The sequence below is a fragment of the Trachemys scripta genome, chromosome 4 (genome assembly GCF_013100865.1).
Source record: "Trachemys scripta elegans isolate TJP31775 chromosome 4, CAS_Tse_1.0, whole genome shotgun sequence".
In the NCBI taxonomy this organism is placed as follows: domain Eukaryota; kingdom Metazoa; phylum Chordata; order Testudines; family Emydidae; genus Trachemys; species Trachemys scripta.
Window position 1 is genome coordinate 80,861,702 of NC_048301.1, and position 15,810 is coordinate 80,877,511.

A 15,810-nucleotide genomic window follows, 5' to 3' on the forward strand; every position below is an offset into this window, starting at 1 on the left:
ATCTGTAGGGCTCACAGAGAAGGTCACTGACTCCTGTTCTATTTTACAGATTCACAGTGCACCTGAACTGGCCTCGTTCTGCGAGGGCTTCTTCCTCAAACACATGAACTCTCTGCTGGAACAGGACTCATTCCGACAGCTCATCTACGGCAGGAACAGCAAGGTGCAGGGTCTGGACCCTCTGCGGGACCTGCAGACGGCACTGGCCAGTCGACTGCATTCTATTTACATCACCTCAAGAGTGTGAGGCGGGGCAAAGCAGCAGCAGGAACACTAGGGCATCTAGGTCGGTCTTATGGAACCACCGGCTCATGCTGAAAGTCCCCACAAGCTGACGCCCTTAGAGTAGTGATTTCTCTGGGGAGCGTGTTAGGGTGCTGCAACAAATCTAATGACAAAGGCGAGGAGGTGGCTTTTTTCTTCTATGCTGCACAGCATCGGAGCGATACCAGGACAGCACCAACAGGAAAAACTGAGGCAGCAACTGAAGAACCTGGCCCGAAAAGCGGATCTACGCTGCCATTTTCATGAGCACAAGGTGAAAGCTGCTAGGGAAACAGAGTGCAGATGCAGTGGAATGAGGCCTAACATTGGGGGTGTTTCTAACATGCTAATCTAAACCATCTATCTACAAGCACCACTGGTGTACATACAAGGGTGTGTTGATAGTCCTCTAATCTCATGAACTTCTGAGCATTCAATCACCTGACTAAAGGCGTATAGTACACTCAGACTACCGCTGTAGCTATAAACACCAGTTTAGCATTATTTCCCATAAATTCTTTGCACCTTAAGACATACCTTCTCTCAGCCTTATGGGTTACAAAGTGTGAGAGACTAAAATAGGCCTCAACACTTACCTTTTTTCAGTAGCACCTACGCTGGAGAGTTTAGCCAAGTTTTGATCTACTTGTCTGTGTTCAGTGGTGGCCCATTGGAAAGAAAATAGCCTATCCTATTTACACTGTAAAGGTTTGATCAAATGTCTTGTAGTGCCCAAGTCATCCCATCTTTAATCATCTGGGAATGGCACATGGTGCACTCCTGCATGATTAATGCAATGAGAGGCGGTTTTCAAAAATGCTGTGGCAGGAGATACAGTAAAACCTATTGCTGTGTTGAGGGGCCTACATCTTAGTATTGTGTGTACCACCTGGACTCCCTTAAAGCCAAGCAGAAATGTACAACTCATTATTCCTTGATGCTGTACTCTCTCATGCTGGAGGTGGCATGGTGTAGAGAAACATGCATGAGAGGAAGGTCTGACTCCTATGCTGGCTGACACAAACTTGTGGCCTTAGGCAAGTCAGTTCTCTCTACAGCTGTGGAGATGGAAGTAATGGGGATACTTCCTCATCTACACTGCTTCCTGGCAGGGGGAAGGGTATACTGCAAAATACTTGCACACCTTTGCTCTCTATGTCTAGGAAACATTGAGGTTGCAATACTTAAAACTAGACACTTCAACCCTAGCACCTAAGATTCACCATGTTTTCTTAGACGTTTCTGCTCTTTGCAAGCTATCAAACTTTAAAAAAAAAAAAAAAAAAATACAAGCATAGGCCTTAGAAACAAAGATGTAAGGTGATAGCTAATGGTGACTGATGTCCACTCATCCTGCTATAAAACACCCCCTACAACCATTCCCCCCGGTCTGTGTTAACACATACTGAAAGCATTAGCTAAAATGCTTCATTTTAGGCTGCAGGGCGGGGGGGAGAAAAAGCTTTCATTGTCCAGTTAGCATTTCTTAGAAATCTGAACAATGAAATGCTAAACACGCTGAGGGGAGAAGGCTTGGGCTCAGCTGAAAAGAAGTCAAGGTTTGATAGAGGAGGGGAAAAGAAGGGCAGATCACAGCATCTCCAGTTAATTGGTCAAAACCCAAGGCCCCCACAGGATTGCAAGTCGCAGGCGGATTGCATGACAAGTGTGCTTGGCTAGTCAGGGACCCATAAGCCTATAGACTATCAGTTGGAAATTGGCTGGGAGCACGAGTTGGTCTGACTTGTGTTATAAATACACAGTTTTGAAGAGCACCAGCTTCATTAACCCTATTTATTCTTAGGGAGCCAGAGGCTCTTCCAGCTTTATCACTGAAAGAAACCCCCAAAAGGCCCTAGACTGGAAAATATTTCAAAGAGCTGCTCCAGCTATCTGTACAAAAGCATAGGTCCAGTTTTATTGCTGTAATATTGTCTTAACTGTACATTGTCATTTATGTAAATGTACCAGGATTTTGCTAACAATGTAACATTTATGCTTTGTGTTTTGACTCAGTTATAGGGGGTGGGATGAGGTGTGTGTGTGTGTACACATGCATGTTTGGGAGCACACTATAGGACAAAAGGGAAAAGTATGGGCCTTGCCCCAGACTAGGATTTTAGCATATTAGATTGGGGGGTGAGGGGGAGCATTTACCACATGGTAACATTTTTCCACCCATGAAGACAAGGTGGGGGGTGTGGGTGGGGACAGGTGTACCATTTACCTTTCATAGATTGGAATAGGTCTGAAAATGGGGTGTAGGAAGCATGTTTTCCCTGCCACTGTCCAAGAAGGTACAAAGGGAGTAGAGGGAAGGAGTTTGGGGTTCTACCTCAGGTAACATGAGGGGATTTGTCTTTCCTCCCTGAGAATCACTTAGTTTTAGAGCACTTAAGTTATTGTCAAACAGGGAGAAGGGGAATTAAAGTAAAAAGAAAAATCCAACTAAAAACTTCCTTCAGGAAGCAATAGAGTCCTGTGGCACCTTTAAGACTAACAGATGTATTGGAGCATAAGCTTTCGTGGGTGAATGCCCACTTCATCTATTAGTCTTAAAGGTGCCACAGGACTCTGTTGCTTTTTACAGATCCAGACTAACCCGCCTACCCCTCTGATACTTTCTTCAGGAAGAGACTGAGGTAGGGCCTTCTTTCATAGCAGCTATTTCTTTCCTCTTTCAGCTCCTTAGAGCCCTCTTAAGTGTCTCAGGGCAGGGAGTGATGCTGTGGAAATCCTCAGCAGAAGCCAGGCTGTAAGGAAAATGGTTTGATGACATAGCCAACTTGGCTAGAAGCCCAAATGTATGTAATTACTGTAGTAACCTAGCAGAGGAAATAGTGGGAAAATCTCAGCTGAAGATGGACAGATTTTCCTGGGGGCCCATTTTACTCAAGGAAATGGAATAAGTAAGTTCAAGTATTTCCCTCAGGATGTTGCCTGCCTACCTGTTCTAGTCTACGCAAATCAAGGACTGTCCATGGGCTGTCTGGAGAAGCACAAATCTTCAAACGAAATACACAGAACATACATCTCACAGGGGTGTCCTTTGTTGAGTTTCAGGGGCTTAGAGACACTCAAGGGCTGCTTTCTCCAGACTACAGTAAAGCTTGTGCTAAATTTCAGAGTAAACCTTTGCACAACAAAGGTGAAACACCCCAGTTGCCATGGTGCCTTAGTGCTAACAAAATGGAATATGCCTAGTTCAGGTTCCTTGTGTGCTTTCCTCATTTGCACATGTGGAACAGCTGGACAGCTCTCTAAAGAGGCTCCTGTTATGAAATAGAATCAAGGAAAACAAGGTGATTTGCCCTGTGGGTTGGAAGCTTTGTTTAAAGATGGAATCTACCTTAGACATGGTGACTTAAGGAAAAATTCCTGACAGATGCACTGCAGTACTGTGACAAACCTAGAATCAGTTGTCCCAGTGAAGCGAAGACCCAGCTAGACAAGAGTCTGATTGGGTGAGGAAGCACTATGTTTTCCCCCATGGAGAGCAGAGGGAGAAGTTGCCTTATGTTGGGGGTACATCCATGCTCCATTTAGTCATAACAATATAAACCCCTTTGCATAAGACTGGCTAATGATATATTACAGGGCCAAAGCTCACATGATCCTCTGGGACTCTGTTGGCTCTCAAGCACTCCCTTCAATGCCCATCTCCTACACTAGAGCAGCCATGGAAGACAAAACGTTTGGAGACAGGGCCAGTCCATAGTGCCTGGTCTGACATTTCACAGATGGGGTGCTCATGCAGCTTGGCAGAGACAGGGATTATTTCCAAAACTGGACTGCAAATGCAGATTTCAGAACAAAACTCCTCCCACCCCCACTGTAGTCAGTGTCATTCAGGCCACCTCAGGGCTGCTATTGACCTCAACCATTAAGCCCCTTTAGAGCCCCTCCGCTAGATTGCTGGCCTGGTTTACAGAGCAGTCACAGCCCATTGCCCCCACAGCTGCACTCAGGAGGAGTGGCAGGTTATTAGACCGAGTGAAATTCTCACCTCGCTGTGCTCCGTCTCCCAGGGGCTTCCACAGCCCAGAGAGGGGAAAGGATTTTACATCTCAACTGTCACCTCACTTTCAGCTCAGCTTTGCTCTGAGCCAGGGGAGGCCCTTTTTTGTTGACTGCCAGCCTCTGGCCCCTGCCTCCACAACTCTGCTCTCACCCCGGCATAGTTTCTGGCTATACACACCTTGTGGAAAACGAGTCTAGGTGCGTCACCAATACAGACGCAGCCCTATGATCATGGGGTCTAAATGTTCAGGGAGCCTAAGGATACACTATCACAAAACCTAGATGGAGGAGAGGTTTAAGGACCAACAAATCTCACCACTTTTACCTTGCCTTCTCCAATACCAACAGGTACACTTACATCAAACAACCCCCCGCCCCTCCTATACTACCAAATCAATGCACTCCGATGCACATGCGTCTCCCTCTGGTGGGAGGAGATAGGCCTGCAAGCTGTCACTGTCGGGTCAGCTGACCCCCTATTTGCCCACAGTCAAATAATTATTCCAGCAAGAACATGCTGGTGTAGGCGGGAGCCCACCATTCAGTTGTAGCATGGGGCTGTTTTCATTTTTTAGAACTTGTTTCATTGTTTTGCATTTTACATAACTTAGTTATTTTTTTTTTTTTTTTTTTTTGCAATTAGACACCAGTGTGTATCTAAGGCTACACTTATTCGAGACCATAAAATATTGCTCTTTTTGTTACTGTTCTAAGAAGTTAGTGCTCTAAATATTTAACCATATAATTGACTAATTATTTTTGGTCCAGTCAAATCCCCAACCCTAGGATGAGACACCAAGCGACGTGACACAGATCTGCAGCCATGCTGCTTAACGCCCTACTGAAAGGCACTCAGATACTATAGGAATGAGTGTGGTATAAAAACAGCTACAGAGGAGAATAAAGATGCTTTCCCCTCCTTCCCGCCCTTACTGTGTGCATTGCTATTTGAGCCAGAGGGGCTCCCTACTCTAGCACCTTGCTCACATTCAGGCCTCAGGGCCATGGGGACTCACCTCCTGTAGCTGGAGAACAGGCCAAAGGAGCACCCTGGCAGATCCTCAGCTCCCCCCTCACCCACCACCCGCATTCACAACAGCAGCACCAGTTCTGTTTCCTCTCCACCCAAGCTACCTCTCCTAGAGGTCAGGTAGGTCACTCCAGCTGTCAAAATAGCTCATAGGTCTCCAAGAAGGCAGGCTGATTCCACTGACAACTAGGTCATGCCTATCCACCTCCTGCTGAGAGAGCTGCTCAGTTCATACATGGCTTTGCCATTTCCTTCCAATTAGAGCATTCGCTCATCGCAGGCTGACAGGGTCACTGCTGCACACAGGGGAGAGAGATCTACAGCAACAGCTCAGCTCCTGCCTTGACATGCTGGGCCAAGGCACCAGGAAATGGCTTTGAACCATAGGAGGACTGGCCTTGAGGCTTTAACGGTATTATAGAGACATGGTCTGACAGCCCTCACACCAAATGCATTACAGGAACTGTCAGAACTAAAGGGGAGGGAGGGCTACTGGAGAAGCATGTGCAGTTCAGCTGGCATGGCCCTCTGCTATAAAACACATGCAGAAAAGGGACTGAATGTCTGATTCTTCTGGGTGTCCATAACGCCCTCCACTGGTGAACACATGCACAGAAAGAGTAACAGGAAAGCACTCTGCTCCTGGATATGAATGTTAAGGGCTTTTTTGAGGGGGTGGAGTGGGGAGAGAGAACCTTTACTTTTGTCAGTAAGAAAAAACAGATCCCATTCTATTGTGCACTCAGAGATGAGTTGGGGGGGATGGGTGAAGGGTCAGAATAGGCCAGGGTACAATGGCCAGGTGCTGGCAAGGAAGAGGGCGCATTAAAGTCAGAGTTTAAAGGGAAACGCATAAGCCAAAGAGAGGAATTGAGTTTCTGAAGCCACTAGATAAATGGAAAGAAGTTCCTTTATAAATGTCACACCAAGAGTGTGAGCTAGGGACTAGAGAGACTGTAACGGGAGGCTATTTAGAAGCGCAGAGAGATAGTGGTGAAGCAACAGATTTCTGACCAAAGAGGCCCTGGGCTCTAATTTTGGAGGAGACATTGTAGCAGGGCCGTCTATCCAGGTGACCACCCGGGACACCGTGGTCAAGAGGGAGGTGCACACTGTCTGTGTGGAGTCAGAAGCTGCTCCTGACTAACGAGGTACTGTGTAGGGGGTGCCTAGATTTCTCCCTTCTCCCTCACAATGGAGGAACACTGCAGGGAAAGGGGGAGCAGTGACTCTCAGATGCTGCTCACCCCCCAATATTCCTCCATGCTCCTCCAAGGGCCTGGGGGGGAGGAGGGGGCATGAGAAGAGGAGCAACACCAAGCACTCGCTGCCTCCAGGTCAATTTCCCCACCTGGGCTGGGCTGGGCAGCAAGCATCAGAAGCTGCTGCTCTGCTGCCTTCCTCTTATGCAGCCCAGGTAGTGAAAGTGACCCAGGGAGCCCTGACATGGCTCCTCCCTTCACTGCCCCCTAGGGGTGTGTGGTGGAGCAGCATGGGGGAGGGGGAGAGTGCGACTGAATAACAATGCCTGCTGCTCCATGCATTCAGGTCAGTTTCCCCACATGAGCACAGACAGCAGGGCTCAGGATGGGGGTGCAGGGGTTAGGGGCAAAGGGGGCAGAGTGCAGGGGTTGGGGAGCCTGCGGAGCCCACAGAGGCCAGGTGTAATGAGGGGGAAGCTGGGGGCACCACACACAAAAAGGGGACGGGGCACCAAAATGCACGTTTGCCCAGGCCTGCACAGACTGCAGGGAGACTGCTACAACTAGCACAGACCAGCCACGGACATTTAAACCACTGGCAAGGAGAGCAGCTAACAGGAGAGCTGCACTAGTGACAGAACAACAATGGAAGTGCTTAAGATTGATTCTTACGGAAAAGGGGAACATTTGGCACTCGGTGGCTAGGAGAACAATGAAACCTTGGCTCTGCCTAGGAGATACAAACAGGGCAGCAAGGAAACCCTCACAAAGGTGCTATTGTAGCCTCAGTAGCCAAGAAAGTTGCCCCAGTCTGAACTGGGGGAAATGTCTGAGAAGTAAAACACTAGACTAACTCTCCAGAGGAGTATCTGCCCTTATTTTAGCTTCTCATGAAGCTAAATGGATGGATTTCAACAAGTCCTTATTCTAAGCGCAATTTAATCTACTTGACTGATCGAAAGCACAGACAGGGAAAATGTGGTTCAATTAAGCTTGTAAAAATCTGGTGCCACTTATTGTAGCACTTGAGGTTTTTTGTTTTCCAGTTTTCCACAAGTGACTGATGAACAGAAGGAGGGATCCAAAGGAAGTTAGTGATCATGAAGTTTACATACTCCAAACAACTGGAAAACAGCTCAACTGTGGATACACTCCCTTCCTTGCAAAACAGTCAATATTCTGACTAGATAAAATAGTATCTATCCCATGAGCTGATTAGAGCAGTTACTCGTTAAAATCTCATAAGTGAGCCTCTTACCAATTTCAGAGAAATTAGGTTGTATCCAATGCACATTTAATAGAGCAAGAATCTATAACCAGAGAAGACTAGAGAGAGCTTAAGAAAGAAGTTGGATGAAGAGTAGTTAACAGGTCCACTCTCTTACAATTTGCTGGTTTGCTTAAAGAATCCAGCTGAATCTTACCCACTCAGGATACAACAGATTTAAAACCCACTTTAGGGTCTCCCCAGAAATAGGCATTTCCACAACCATGTCCTGAACAGCACAGGCAGTAATAGTTGTTACAGTAAGAGTATGTCACTCATATATTCAAAAAAATGTCACCTGACCAACGATATTTTCATATATTGTGACTATGTAGTCTGAATTAAAGAATATTTGAAAACTAGGTAGGGGAACCTACCAATGTAATACATTACTCCTGCAATACCTGGCTATTAAAGCAAAATGAAGCATGTTTGAAAAAACATGACAATGTGATTTAGCAAGCTACATCATCATTTAATTTCCACTGAATAATATTTTACATCTCCCACCAGAGGCTCACAAAGCATTTTACAAACATTAATTAAGCCCATCAATGTACTATCCCCACCTGAACAGACAGAGGTACAGAGAATTTGTGTGACTTGCCGAAAGACACAAAGGAAGTCCAGGGTAGGTAGGAGTGATGATAAAACCCAGGATTCCTGACTTCCAGTCTATTGCGCTGTGTATGAGACCATGATGCTACCGGTAACATTTACAATAGGGGAGCACCCAGAGGCCCCAAGCAGGCTAAAGGGTTAGCCATGGGAGGTTCTTTACAAACTCAGGTAGACCATGTCCCTGAGCTTGCAATCTAAGACAAGCAACAACAAATAGCTGGAAGAGACAGGGATAAAGATACAGTTTATAATACACATCTGAGGTATTTTTAGTCTTGGAAATAAATATCAACTTCCCTAGTTACCCCACAACCCTCTGCCCATTAGCCTTACCTTTAACACAAGCTGCTTCTGATAGACATCACAGCCAAATGGGCCCCTATAACAGATTTCCTCTTAAACTGCACAGCTCTGAACCCTTTAGGACCATCGTTTAAGGATTCCTACAACAGGCTCAGTGGTTTTCACCAGTTCTACATTTTAAGAGGAAAGGTTTCAGTTAAAGTTTCCTGGTCTTGAGCAGGGATGTGCAATAGGAAAAACCCCCCATTACTCTGGTATAACAGCCAGCAAGACATTCAATGGGTATGCCACAGGGTCAACTCACCGCAAGGGCATCTCCTCCTGGCTGCTCTGGGGATTAGCTCCTTCCCAGTCCAATGCCCCCGTCTGCCACTCATTTGCACACCCTGCCATGCTTCTATCGGTCTCTCTGCATGACTCAGGGTGTTCTCTCCTCATGTCTTGGCCTTCTAGCCAGATCACTGTAGTCCCCTTCCAGACATAGGGAAGTCCCATTGAACAACTGCCCCAGGCAGTCTTTGGCTCCACTGCTCAGCCTGTGCCACTTTCCATGGGGCTGGTAGGGAACCCCAGGCCTGCCCTCTACTCCAGGTTCCAGTCCAGGGACCCTATATCTAGCACTGTGGCCTGCTTTCTCCCTGATCCTGTTACTCAATTCCTGGACTACTTCCTACATCTTCTGGCTCCCAGGTTTACCAGCCCAAACTCCCTCTTCCCAGGGAGTCACTGTAGACTATTTAACTCTGTAGCCCCAAACACATCTCCCTTCTCCCAGGGAGTGACTGCAGCCTGCTTCCCAGCTTTCTACCAGCCCCACCCATTCCTTCTCAGCTGAGCTCCATCATCAATCAGCCTCTCAAGCCCTGGCTCTCCCTCAGGTGCAGCCTTTCAGGTTAATTAACTAATGTAACCTGCTCTGAGGTGAACACCCCATTACAGGGTAAACACCAACTTCTGTGGGAATGAGTCCTAATAATCTGCACACTGCTCAAAGGGCTCAGCCTGAAATAATTTAAAACTGCTGCTTAAGTCTCCCATAAGGACCTCACACAGGTACCTCGAGCACCTTTTGCTGTTATTTGTGGCCAATCAGATCACACTTCTGGAGGAGCAAGCAAAACAAGCAGAGGCATCAATTAAATCATTCTCAATTCCACACCAATCAATTAAGACTAACTCTAGGTGCACAGGTCAATTCCTTTCCCACTCCTCCTGGCCCCACCCAAAGCCTAAAGGATGCAATTTATCTGTGACACACCTTGCAAAGTCTTGCACTGCAGTAACCATCTCTCAGACCAATGAGATCCAGCGCCCCCTGGAGTCAACAATCCTGAGTCAGCCACAGGGGAACCCTGGAGCACAACACAGCACACTCCAGCCCCTATTACCCAGAAGCAGATAACCAAGGTCCAGCACCCAACTCCTGCCTCCTGGATGGTAGCACCTTGTTCTGCCAGTTGATGGAGCAACTTTTCTATGTATTTGGGGTGGGGTATAAGTGAAATTTTCCAGGCACCCAGCTCCCTGATATATTGGAAAGGAAATTTTGTTGCAAAGCATTCTTTCGAATTGATTTGTTAATGAAAGGGAGACAAGCACTGTTGTTATAGCCCTTCCTTCTGGTTAACAGGCCTCTCAAATCCAAATAGCTTATTGGGGAGGAAACTGATGCATGCCCAGGTGGAGAAAACCATTTTTTAAGAATTTCATAGGGAGGTAGGAGGGACTCAAGGGTTAGTGAGGTTTTCCAGCAGCAAAGGGAGGGGCAGGTCAGGATTTACAGCCATTTGTAACTCTCACCCATCTGTACCATAGGGCTCTCAATACAGCCTACCATTAGCAGCTCCCAGTCCTCTTGGGCTGGGAAGCAGGGGTAAAGAAGGTGGGTGACAGAAAAATACATGCAGGGGAGGGAATGAGCATGAGATGCAAAGTGGGGAGCAGGCTGTGGGACAGGGGTCAGTGGAATAGGAACCCTTATTCTGTGGAAGGAAGGGAGGAGGAAGTGGAACTTCAGCTGCTGCATTTGTCTGCAGTTCCCCAAGAGCTAAGATCTGCCTCACTCAAGGGAGTCTGTGATAGGCACAGACACAGAAGAGAGCAGCTCCACCACAGAAACCCCCCAGCAGAAGGCGACATGAGCCTGGGCAACACAGACCTGGTCCCAAACGTAAAAAGAAACCACAGGTAAGCAGAGACCTCCTGCATCATGAGCGGCCTGTTGAGTTGCTTGGACAGCCCCTGCCGCTTGAGGAGAAGCCAGCGTAGGAGAGGAGGCTGGTTTCCTGGCATTGGAGCCTATGCTGATTTTATGGTAACCTCTGCACAATTTCCAGACTACAAGAAGCCAAGCAGACAGCGATAGCTGAAAGTATACCAGGCAACATGGAGCCAGCAGGGCCTTCTCTATTTGTCACAGCAAGCTTAGGGAGTAAGGAAATATTAGGACCATCTACCAGGCATATCATAGGGCAAACCCCTGAGCCACCTGAGAGATAAGGGGCCTATAAGCCACTAAGAATGAGACAGAGGCATCCTTATTAGGGGCTTTCTCTGGAGAACTAAAAGCAGGAGCTGTAGGCTTTGCTTTCCAAACAGAAATATATATAAACATACACTGCAAGCTCCTTAGCATTGCATTGCAGTAACCATCCCTGACTGTGGCCACTTTTACATGGCACTGAACACGCCGCTGGTGCTCAGTGAATAGCAAAGCCCCACACAGAGAATGGAGCTCATGGCTCAATTTGAAAGCAGAAATGATGCTGCTTGAAACTGATGTCATTCATAACGGAAAGCCGATGCAGAGAAGGGTGTATTAAAATGCTAGCTGACACACCACATAGTAAGGCACAATAAAAGCAAGTGCTCCAAAAGGCCTCCCAAAATAATAATAATAAAAAAAAATTAAAATACCAACCATTAAGACGAGGGAAAGTTGTTTATAGATTGATTAGCCCTGGGAATTGACATTTCCTAGCCATTCAGGCACCCTTGTAATAGTCTAGTTTGTTGTGTAGTGCCTCCTCAAACAAGGCTTTCCAGGGACACAGTATAAAAATCCCCATGGGCAGCATCTCTTGATGATGTCACTGCATTTTCCTTAATATAGTCTTTAAAAGGCCCTCTAAGCCCTTCCCCTCCAGACACTGCTTCTTCAAGAGAAGTCCTTGCTTTAAAAAAAGGGGATGGGGGTCCCTAGACAGGAGCTTGCTCCTGGTTATTCAAGTCCATTATAATTTTTAAAGTCATTTCTTCCACTTCTGCTTCGGATCTTTGTTCTTCTTAAATTTCTTTTGTTGTTTTGGTCCTTTTTCCATGTCTAGTTTTCTCTTCTTTTCACTGAGAAACAGGAACAAAACATTTGTTAAAGAGAATTTCCATTCAACAGGGGAACAGGCCTCCACAGAAACCTTGGCTACCAGGTCCCCAAAGGAGAGGGTGTGGGGGGGAAAGAATTGATCCCATTTCTTGGCTCATTTAAAGCAGGACTAGTGAGAGCACTAAGGAATATGGCCTAGATTTTCTGGTGTCTTGTGATTTTGGGTGCCCAACTTGAACCACCTTAAAGTAGCCTGATTTTCAGAGGATTGGTGCTCAGAACCTTCTTACAGTCAAGCCTCTTGAAGGCATCTCATGTTCGGCACAGAAACTGGGGCACCCTAAAATCATTAGATACTTGAAAACATAGGCATACAAATAACAGTCCTGCACTGGGCTTAGGCTGGGGGTGGATGGATCAAATGTAACAAATCTGTGGAATCTCTGATTTCAATTACATTTTAAAGGTCCTTGTATGTTTTTTTAAGATGTGTAGGGGCTCATTTACTGCTTCCAGGATTCACAGAAGCAACGCGTGTGCATACAAAGCAAAATAAAGATGCATGATGGCCAACATATTTATTCCTGTCCTTAGGCCTCAAGAAAAACAACATGTATGACAGTGCCATCCCATAAATCCTCAGGGGCACAGATCAGGAAAGCTCCCATGCTGACCTGTGTAGGAGCTGAAAGAAGGAAGATGGATGAAAACCATGTTAGGGAGATTAACATTTTCAATTAAGAACCTGACCCTATGAGCTGCTGAACCATCTGCCCCTAAGGAAGTCACAGGAAGATGAGGGCACTCAGCATCTCAGAGGATTAGGCCCTAAATTAAGAGGATGAATTTCTACAAGCTTCCACTGGTGTCAGCTGCTGCCAGTGCAGAGGAAAATGAAATGGAACAGGAGTAACTCTTAAAAGAATTACCCCCACCAAAGAGAATCAGGACAAATTAGGTGCATGGCCAGGGTGAAAAAGTGGGGCTAGTTAGGATTGAGAGATGTACCATACTGGCTAAATAAAAGCCAAGATGGGATCAAGTTATAAAAAGGGAGGACTGTTTTTCAGAGCCACACTACAATCTTCTCTACTCAAGGGAAAACCCAGCCTACTTGCTATTTACCCTCTCTGATCCCGTTAGGTGTATACGTAGAGCAGCAAGATATACAATTCCTGTGCCTTTAACTCCTCATTTTCACTCTACGTTTAAGCATTAAGATAAAGCAAACTGGGAAGGACAGATCCACTGAAGAGAGGTGCATGGATTTAAAAAAAAAAAAACCAAAAAAAAAAAAAAAAAAAAAACCACACAACACTTTCCCAACCTTTTCAGGCTGACAATCGAAGCGTTCTGTCCTGCTTTGGTCAGCACTTCGTTCCATTCTTCATCATCACCCCGGATTATATATCTAAGTGAGAGGTGGAGAGGAGAAAACAAAACAAAATCAAGTCTGTTTAAAGGGGAACAATTAAGGTTAATTCTGTCCACAAACTGCTACCCAGCCAGTGCTTGTGTCAGCATCCACACAGAAGAGAACCTTTCAGAAATAAAGAGCTGGTTCAAAGCAGAACCAGATGGCTCAGGGGGATCTGTAATGCAGTACACAGCGATTCATGACTACATCACTGGTCTAAATCCAAACTAGGTCAGTGCTGACCAAGAACTTATCATCCAAAAGCTGTTCAGTAACAGATGTGAAGCAAGTGGTGTTCCTTCAGCTGCCCATATTATGAATGTTACCAAATTGCTCTTTTATGGCAGCCCCATCACAGAGGCAGAGAACTGAACGGAAGCAGACACACACGCTCACACCCCGCCTTCCAGTGGAGGGCCAAGGCCACAGTGGTTTTCCTTTGCATATAGGAGACATGCATTGCACCTGCCCAAGTAGTAAACTCTTCCAAGGAGAGAGAGGTCTTCAGTCTCCATGGCTTTTATTAATTTGGCAGCTGTCACCAGACCTACACACACCATTGAAGACATCCGTCCAACGTATAGTTTCCATTTACAGGATTGTGAGAGTTTGTTTTTAAATGTAAAGAAGCAGAAGTTAGTGCTGCACGAAAGATGAAGACCAAGGATGCATACAGCAAGTATTCACCAGGGGAAGTTAGTTAATTAAGAGAACTCCTGGATCAATGGCACACACAGGAGAGGCTCCATTGTAGAGATGGTCTGGGGTGTTGTAGCCATTCCGCTGTTAATGACTAGGAGTAAGACTGAGCACTAGCACAGGGGGACCGAAAAGAAAGGGGCCCAGGATATTATAACTTGAACGTTTCCTTTGAGCAGGAAGGCCAGAAAGACAAATTCTGGTCCGTTTATGCTCTTGTCCTGTGCCCCTCCCTATGGTATCCAAGTGTTTGAGACACAGCATGCAGCTTTAACTAAGGGACCGCACAACAGAACTGGCGTGCTCATTCCCTCCTACCCCAAGCCTCTGGGGTCTCAATACAGAAGTTAGCCTCTGTTCAACCTTATATTAATGCTGGATAAAGCCTTTCCAGCTCTCTCAGCTCTACTGCTGTACTTCTCCGTAATCTGGCTTCAAAAAAATCGAATAAGGGTGATTTTTCCAGGTTGAGGTCTGGGGGAAATAATTAAAAGGAAAAGCAGCAAACCACACTGGGCTAAGAGGAGAAATGAAAGTAGTTTGAAATAATCATGTACATCCACGTCTGTCACATCAGACAGACAACATAACCAGAGATTTTAAGAAGCTTTTATTCCTCTTCTCAGCTTTGTTAGCGTTTGCTTGGTTGATTTAGGGCCACAATAGAAGACACTGCTACAACAATATTTTTTGAACAAATAAACAGTTTTTTGCAGGATAAAGGGAAGGACTGGTTCTTGTTAGCTCAGAAGGAAGAAACGTTTGCTGGAGTTCTCTGAGACTCTCAGCTTCAGCAGCTCAGTAGCCTTTAAGTTGACTATCTCCACAATAATTAACAAGCAGCTGTGCAAAGACATTTCAGGCAACATTAGGTTTAATCTGCCAGTTAATAAATGAAAAAAAGGTAAAAAAGGAATGATTAAGTCAGTGCTGACAAGGATACTTCTCTACTAGTGCTTTCACTGAAGCCAAGGATAGTGGAGAAGGACAAGTATAAGTCAGGAGTCCTAAGCTGGTGTAAAAGACAGTGGGACCATCTCCATGATTTGTGGGAAGTTAATGATTAAGACTGCGAGTTTGTTACGGATTCCGTGACCTCCATGACTTCTACAGCGGCTAGTGTGCCTGGCCCAAGGGCAGTTCAGGCAGCCCCTGCACCAGATGCTCCGGCTGCTGCTGGGGCAGTCTTGGGCCATGGTGCCCCCCCTCTCTCCCCCAGCAGCAGAGTTTGGGTGTGGAAAGGGGTTGAGGCACAGGATGGGGTGAGGTGGGCTCTGGGAGGTGCTTACCTGGGTGGGCCCCCGGGAGTGACGACATCCCTTGCTGTGAACCAGGAGGGCTCCCCCTGCGGAGGTTGCTCCCTGAGGGCTCTGTTGGCCCTGGAGTCAGGACCCCCTGTCTGGGCAGCTCTTACCAGCTGCCCGAGAAGTCAAAGGGGGCTGGAAGCTGAGGAGCAGCCGCAACCCTGGGCACCAGCAGCAGATGGGGGAATGCCATGGTTGCCTGCTCCATGGCACACCAGCCAGGGGAGCAGCTATCCTGCACTGCCTGGCTCTGGCTTCTGATCTATAACCTGGCCAGAGGGCAGGGCTCGGGGGAGAGGAGATGGTGGGGGGGGAGGGGGAGGGAAGCTGCCCCCAGGACTACACCACTCTGTGTAAGGCA

The 15,810-nt window shown here is 46.7% G+C and overlaps 2 protein-coding genes across 4 annotated transcripts in view; one reads left to right on the forward strand and one right to left on the reverse strand.

Moving 5' to 3' along the window:
- Window positions 1–759, forward strand: part of ABTB2 (ankyrin repeat and BTB domain containing 2) — a 193,224-nt gene extending 192,465 nt beyond the window's left edge. Inside the window, exon 17 of the mRNA XM_034769699.1 lies at window positions 50–759. Within this exon, the coding sequence (XP_034625590.1) occupies window positions 50–247 (198 nt within the window). The 3' untranslated portion in view covers window positions 248–759. The remainder of the gene's footprint in view (window positions 1–49) is intronic.
- Window positions 760–11,629: 10,870 nt separating this feature from the next.
- NAT10 (N-acetyltransferase 10) overlaps window positions 11,630–15,810 on the reverse strand; it is a 34,201-nt gene continuing 30,020 nt past the window's right edge. For all 3 annotated transcript variants that reach the window (XM_034769700.1, XM_034769701.1, XM_034769702.1), the window contains 2 exons: window positions 13,357–13,440; window positions 11,630–12,049 (listed from right to left, as the gene is read on the reverse strand). In XM_034769700.1, coding sequence (XP_034625591.1) covers window positions 11,956–12,049; window positions 13,357–13,440 — 178 coding nt within the window. In that variant the 3' untranslated portion in view covers window positions 11,630–11,955. The remainder of the gene's footprint in view (window positions 12,050–13,356; window positions 13,441–15,810) is intronic.